Source organism: Manduca sexta, unplaced genomic scaffold (assembly GCF_014839805.1).
Source record: "Manduca sexta isolate Smith_Timp_Sample1 unplaced genomic scaffold, JHU_Msex_v1.0 HiC_scaffold_1515, whole genome shotgun sequence".
Lineage (NCBI taxonomy): Eukaryota > Metazoa > Arthropoda > Insecta > Lepidoptera > Sphingidae > Manduca > Manduca sexta.
The window spans coordinates 1-7,053 of NW_023592387.1; the positions used below are offsets into that span (position 1 = coordinate 1).

The window sequence follows — 7,053 nt, forward strand, 5'->3', positions numbered from 1 at the left end:
TTTATTTATTAGTTTTATACTTTATTGTACACCAGGGACAATGATAATAGTACAAAAAAAGAGAAAAAGTACAAATAGCAGTCTTATCGAAAACGCGATCTCTTACAGACAACCATGGGATGGATATAAGAGAAAACAGAATAAAATAATAATAGTGTCATTTAATTACCCAGCCTTGCTTATATCATCTCTAATGGGAAAAAAATATCAGAATACATCATACCATTTAAGAGACCTATTATATGTCATACGCAAAGCTTAGCCATACATATCTTTTGATAGAAACACATCCTAATTTGAATAATTTTTGTGACTTGTGATTATTTAAATGCATGAAGCCATCTACAAAAGACAGTAAACCTACTTTGAATCATAAATTTCATGTAAACCATACCAGAATCTAACAGCAAAGCTAAATATTTTATTGCTAGTACCTACTAGTTAACATTGTTTTTGTTACTTATGTTTGTTATTATGACTAATTAAGGGGGGAATGGCAGCCCAAAATCAGGTATTCAAAAGTAATTTCAGAATTTAACCAAAAGACTATTGAGTTGAGAAAACTCATAGAATATGGATTTATAATAACTGTACATATTTGCAAATTAAAAATTGCTTTTATTAAATAATTTCAAAGTAGATATGTTTATTTAAATAAAACTTCTTTAACTATACAGCAAATTTATTTTGCTCACCCTAAGAATCATGTGTAGAAACTATTTTATAATATTGTATAAATAAACAAATAATATATTTTTGATTTTATCAAATACTATACTTAATTTATACTCAGATGAAGACACAACCTTAAGACATTTCTATACTAAGCATGTAGTCTGCCTTCTGATTGGTTGACCCATTTGGAAAATCAATACTGTAATTTACCACATACCTACGTACTGAAAAAAGTGTAACACTATAAAAGTATGCAATCTACACTATTTGCAGTAAGTACTGTATTTGTAATAAATATGGAATACTATAAAATATTTACTAAATGTTGTTGACTAGTTTTAACTACACATAGTTAAAGGTAGCAGTAATTTAGCTAGTTGGGTATGCTGCATAAGTCAGTATTTCCATTACAACAATCTAAACAAATCGTTTATTTACATATGAATTGTCAACATTGTAAAGAAAATAAGCTAAAACATACATAAGAAAACTAAACTAACACTTGATACAATAAAACGCATTTCGGCATATAAAAAAATATATTCACACGACGAAGTGTATTCGTGACAAAAAGCAGGTAAATAGGATGAGTAAGAGCCTTTGTGCTCAAAACCGAGCCTATATACCGTTACCCAAACAAAACAGATGTTACATTCTCTGTGAAATAGCTGTAACATCGAAATTTTGACGTTCTGAAAACTAGATGATCGATAGAATTCGTCACGCCGACGAAAACCAATAATCACATCGTCGCATCAACGCATTCGCACCATGAAAACATACAATTACTAAATATTGCATTTCTGTAAATCCTGGTGAAAAGATTTAGGTGTAACAAGGAAATATAAATGCATTTCCGTAAACCTTTTGTTGACAGCCCTGCCCTCATAAACAACGACCCTTTGTCCCAGCTAAAGATAATCAATACGCGCGACCCTGCGGTGTAACCTTAATTACGGTGCACATTTATAATGTAAATTATTTACTTACAGTGATATTTGCATGTATTTCGTATTTCTTTCCATTTCTGCCAACGAATCTGCAGGTCAGTTCGTCGACACTAGCTGACATTATCTGAAACCGTTCATGGTTCTTTGGAAACACTTGCTCTAAGGTCTTGATTTCTAACTTAAGTGTATTTAAGCAAGCCATTAGTGTACAGAAACACTAAATCTAAACTAAATAACTGATAACCACAATAAAATACATGAGAATAATTTTACGTTCACTCCGCGACCAAGCAAAATGGCGGAGCGCAATGGCGGAAACTAATATAAAATGTGTTGTACACGCAACAGAGGGCGTTATTGAGTAAGAAAAATAATTGCTATTGGGACTAAGGAACTTAGGTCATACGGAACTATAATCGATACATCGAATTACGCGATATGATATCCTCATACAAATAACGTAGTAAATAATAATTGCATGAATGTTCCATTTATATATTATGATAAAAGTTTAATTATTTTCAGTGATCATAAAAATATTGTAAGTAGTTGACTTTACGACTTAATTACTCTAGCAGGCTTTTACTCAACATTATATAAAAATCATTGATACAGATAACAATTCAACTTCCATAATCTAGATTCCTCAAGCTCAGGCATACTTTAGGTGAGTATGTTTATCATGCATTCGGGTATTGAATTCATTAATACTACCATTATTTAACAAATCCAACTTTGAACTGTTTTACGGATTTTATGGCGGTTTTAATATTTTATACCATAAAATATTTAAATTTAAATGTCTAACATTCGCGTAAACATGAGAAATCATTATGCAAATCCAACTTTGACTTATGACTTGGCAGCATGATTTTAGATCTTCGCCAGTTCCTTGCTTGCGGATTGCATAAAATAAGTTACAAATGACAACTTTGACAAGCTGTTGACTCTGCTGTTGACAAGTGTCACTGATAAGCCGAGTAGGTACAAATAGCTATATAGTTTATAGTTTAATTTGGGTGATAGCTAGAATAAAAACAGTGTGCATTAAATTATATTTTCTATAAATTTCTTCTCTTTTGAAATACCAAAATGGGGCGAAGTCCTAGTCCTCGCCATAACACAAAAAGGAGGCGCCTAACTTCTAGTAAAGATCGCCGCAACACAAGAATTAGCCCCACATCCACTCAAAGTACATCTAAAAATTTCGAGACAGAATTCAGTTTCTTTAATTATAAACGAGATCTAAACAAAATATTGCTATACAGCAATGAAAGTAACACAGTAGTTAATAGTTTGAAGATTTTTGGGTATTTCTAAAGAAATATGAAGCTACAATGAGGAAAGCCGGCAAACCTATAGTCGATGTCCAAAATGATTCGGACACTTCAAAGTTTTCCAAATTCAATTGCATTAATTTCATAACAGTCATAAAATTCGTAGATACAGCTTCTGAAAAGCAGAGGAGGTTGGATAAAAAATTGTTTGAAGCATTTTTAAATGTGGTGTCGATTTACATTGATTTTAAGAATAAAGAGAAATATGAAAAATTAAAGAAACTGCGGCAAGCTCAACAGGAGTTGCCAGTGGCTAAATACAGGTAAATGAACTTACTACTTTGAATTCAGAATCTTGTATGTAGTCAGTTCAATAACCACAGTTGCTCAAAGGCAATGGCAATCCTCTACATAATTAACTTTGAATATTGCATCTGTAAATATTCTACAAATTTAAATAATTTTGTGTTTTAATTATTTATTCTTGTGGATCAAAATCTTAAAAATTATAAGCAATAAAAACTCCTTTTTTCAGACATGAAATTGTGTCAGCAGTACAAAATGAAAAGGTTGTGGTTATCGCGGGTGATACTGGATGTGGTAAATCAACACAAGTACCCCAGTATTTACATGAGGCGGGATTCCAGAATATTGGTAAGTTTGTTAAAATTTTCATTACCAAAAAAAAAAAAACTGTAAATCAGTTCTTGCTTCTTACTATAATAGCCTATTAATTACTTTTCAAATAAAAACATTTATACTACAAATAAAAACAATTATACTGGACCTATCTAGAAGTATGCTTTAAATTAAAAATTCATTTTCTAAATTGGTTAATGACAGAGTCCTGTGGTAACAAATATAAAATACATGTTGAATAAAGAACCGCTTCCTTTTTTCAAACAATTTATTTATGTTTTTTTATTAATTAATTTATCTCCAGCATGTACTCAACCAAGGAGGATAGCTTGCGTGTCTCTGTCAAAAAGAGTTGCATATGAGATGCTCACACAGTTTGAATCAAAAGTTGGGTATCAGATAAGATTTGAAAAAAGTAAGACATCGGATACAAAAATATGTTTCATCACTGAAGGACTGTTACTAAGACAGGTCAGGTAAAATGTAACCAGTAACTATGTTCTATTATAAACTATTTTTATTTTTGGTAATCTAGCAAAAAAATTGTGAATTACTGTTGATTCCGAGAGTGATGTTATTCAACAAACTAGATGTCAATTTAATGCAAATAGCTCTTTCATTAGTAGAGAAGGCCTGTACCAAACAGTTGGGACAGATATAAATAATTTAATACCATTCAATTATTAAAATTAATAATAAATGAAATATTGAAGAAAAAGCAGAATTAGTTAACTTACTTCTGCAAATACATTCAGGCAATCTAATTTTACAGCTGAACCTCCTCACCAATGATCCTGTAGTGCGATATTAAACAGATTTTTTTTTTAATTCTCACTTTCAACAAAAATATTACCTTGGTTGATTATTCTCGACGAGATTTATGAATAATAACAGATGGCAATCAGCCATACCAATGTCACAGCTGTACCTCATCACCAATAGGGCAATAGCGTGAGACTAAAACATTTCTTTTTAATTCTAGCTGTCATCAGAAAATTTACCTTCTTATGATGTGATTATTCTCGACGAGATTCATGAACGTCACCTAATGGGCGACTTTCTGTTGGTGTGTTGAAATGTTTGATTCACACTCGTAACGACATTAAGTTGGTACTTATGTCCGCCACAATTAACATCAAACTATTTCAAGATTATTTTTCTGCTGAATCAGCTGTGGTTATACAAGTGAGTAGAAGTTATACTTTTATTTATATTATGCACTTGGATATGAATGCCTATCACAAAACATACATACAGACCAGGGATGTTATGGATATGAAATTTCGAATATGGATACGGATATGGATATAGGAATAAAATTATATCGGTTTCGGATACGGTTACGGATATGTAATTATTTCGGATTATCCGGTAGTTTCGGATAGTTTCGGTTACGGATATTAGATTAAAGTAAAATAAAAATATTATGTAATACAGTAGGGCGACGATTACTAACTATCGTTCGTCGGCATCGTCAATTATTAATTATCGATAAACTAATTGGGGGACATGGGTTTTTCGAAAGACCTCTGTGTTTTAATTTGAGATGAAGTTTCAGTGAAGTAGTGCCACCTCCCCTCTGTGAAAAGTTTTTATTACACTGTTTAAGTACATTTTGCAAAAGTACCTTTAGCTTGATCAAAAAATGTCCAAATTAAATTACTTTGGACGCATTTTTATAAATCAATTAAGTACGTAACACAACACTTTTCCTTCACTTTCCTAAATTAAGTACCTACCTACTCCTAAATAAAAAAAAAATACTATTTATGAATGAGATTATGTTATGATTAAAAATAACAAACTATACAAAATTAACGCGGGAGCGGTGAAACAAAAACGTGTCGGAACATATTATCCGTAACTTATCCGAAACTTTTATAACGGATACGGTTACGGTTACGGATATATTTTTATTTCGGACATCCGATAGTTTCGGTTATGGTTACGGAGCTCCATAACATCCCTGATACAGACTTTCATCTAATAATTTTTTTCTATCTATTCTTGGACAACTAGTAGATTAGGCTAAACCACACAATAGGTCTATGCTCTTACATTTGATTTCGAACATTGATTAACCAAACAGATTGGTTGAAGGTTCCCTTTGACAGGCTATAAGGACTTCTGCATAAAGCATATTGATTAAATAACAAGTTTTGTTACTTAATTTCCTTCTTACCACACAGATAAACAAGATTGATACTACAAATGTATATTTTTTATTGGTATACTGGTACATACATAGAAATATACAGTTCTATTAGCCAAATAGACCAGGTTTCCGAACATATGTCTTCCAATTAATTCGGATGATTGACTCTATATCTGTCAATAAATTTGTAATCAAACTAGTTGAAGCACTACAACCATTGTTCTTGATAAGTGTAAAAACCGAAAACAATATTAAAGGTGTTCTTAACATGTGAATAACCTAGCATAGATGGTGAATTAATAATATTCTTTATGCAGTTTTCATCTAAAAAAATTATATACTAAATAAATATATAAAAATAAATAAATTTCATTTCAGGTGCCAGGCCGTTTATATTCTATTGAGCTGAATTATAAGCCAATATTGGTAGACGATAAACCCACTAGGGATGACAGACTTGACCCTCAGCCTTACATACAGATCATGCAACTAATCAACAGTAAATACCCAAGTAAGTTATTGAAGTTATAATTATTGGTAAGGAACCCATAAATCCTCCCCTCCCTTTAAAAATATCAATATGACTGCTATTCTTTATCTTTTTTTTAACTCATTTACATTTATAGTTATATATACCTACAAATACTATGATTATAATTGACAGGTGACGAGAGAGGTGATCTATTGATCTTCATGTCCGGAGTACAGGAGATAACGACGATATGCGACGCGGCGCAGCAGTATGCGGAGAAATCTAAGAATTGGATAGTGCTGCCGTTGCACAGTGCGCTGTCTTTAGCTGAACAAGACAAGGTAATATTTTGTCTTCTTCTGACTGCACTTATTCGTATGAGGAATCGGCACATACTTTTTTCAAAGATACATACATTTATGTACAAAAGCGCCTAATAATTTTCGAATAGCAACTTTGTATGTCTATGACCGATTTCAATAAACAATTCCAGTCGATATTTCCGAGCGATTGAGAGATGAATACTACTTAGCGGGCCCCAACGCGAGGATGCTAGGATCAAAATATTACTAGGGTACCTATAATAAAGTTAAAAAACAAACTCCTCTTATTTTTATTCTTTTTTTTTTTTTTTTGTTCCAGTGTTGCTTTATTCTCAGTATTAGATTGAACATTATAATTGGGATTGTTTATTGAAATCTTTTATGAATGTGTCTGTTTATTTAAATAGCGCAGCTGTAAAAATATATAATGTAAAAAATTATGTGAATTTTAGGTATTCGACTATCCACCAGAGGGCGTTAGAAAATGCATAGTATCGACGAATATAGCAGAGACATCTGTTACTATAGATGGGATCAGATTTGTCATAGATTCTGGAAAGGT

The 7,053-nt window shown here is 31.7% G+C and overlaps 1 protein-coding gene across 1 annotated transcript; it reads left to right on the forward strand.

Moving 5' to 3' along the window:
- Positions 1 to 2,962: 2,962 nt before the first annotated feature.
- On the forward strand, positions 2,963 to 7,009 carry LOC119191428 (probable ATP-dependent RNA helicase DHX34; the record flags this gene model as incomplete). Its single annotated transcript, XM_037445340.1, has 7 exons — positions 2,963 to 3,225; positions 3,438 to 3,556; positions 3,846 to 4,012; positions 4,524 to 4,607; positions 6,075 to 6,207; positions 6,361 to 6,509; positions 6,944 to 7,009. Coding segments are annotated over exons 1-7 (981 nt in total), but the record flags the coding sequence as incomplete, so codon positions are not given.
- Positions 7,010 to 7,053: the final 44 nt, after the last annotated feature.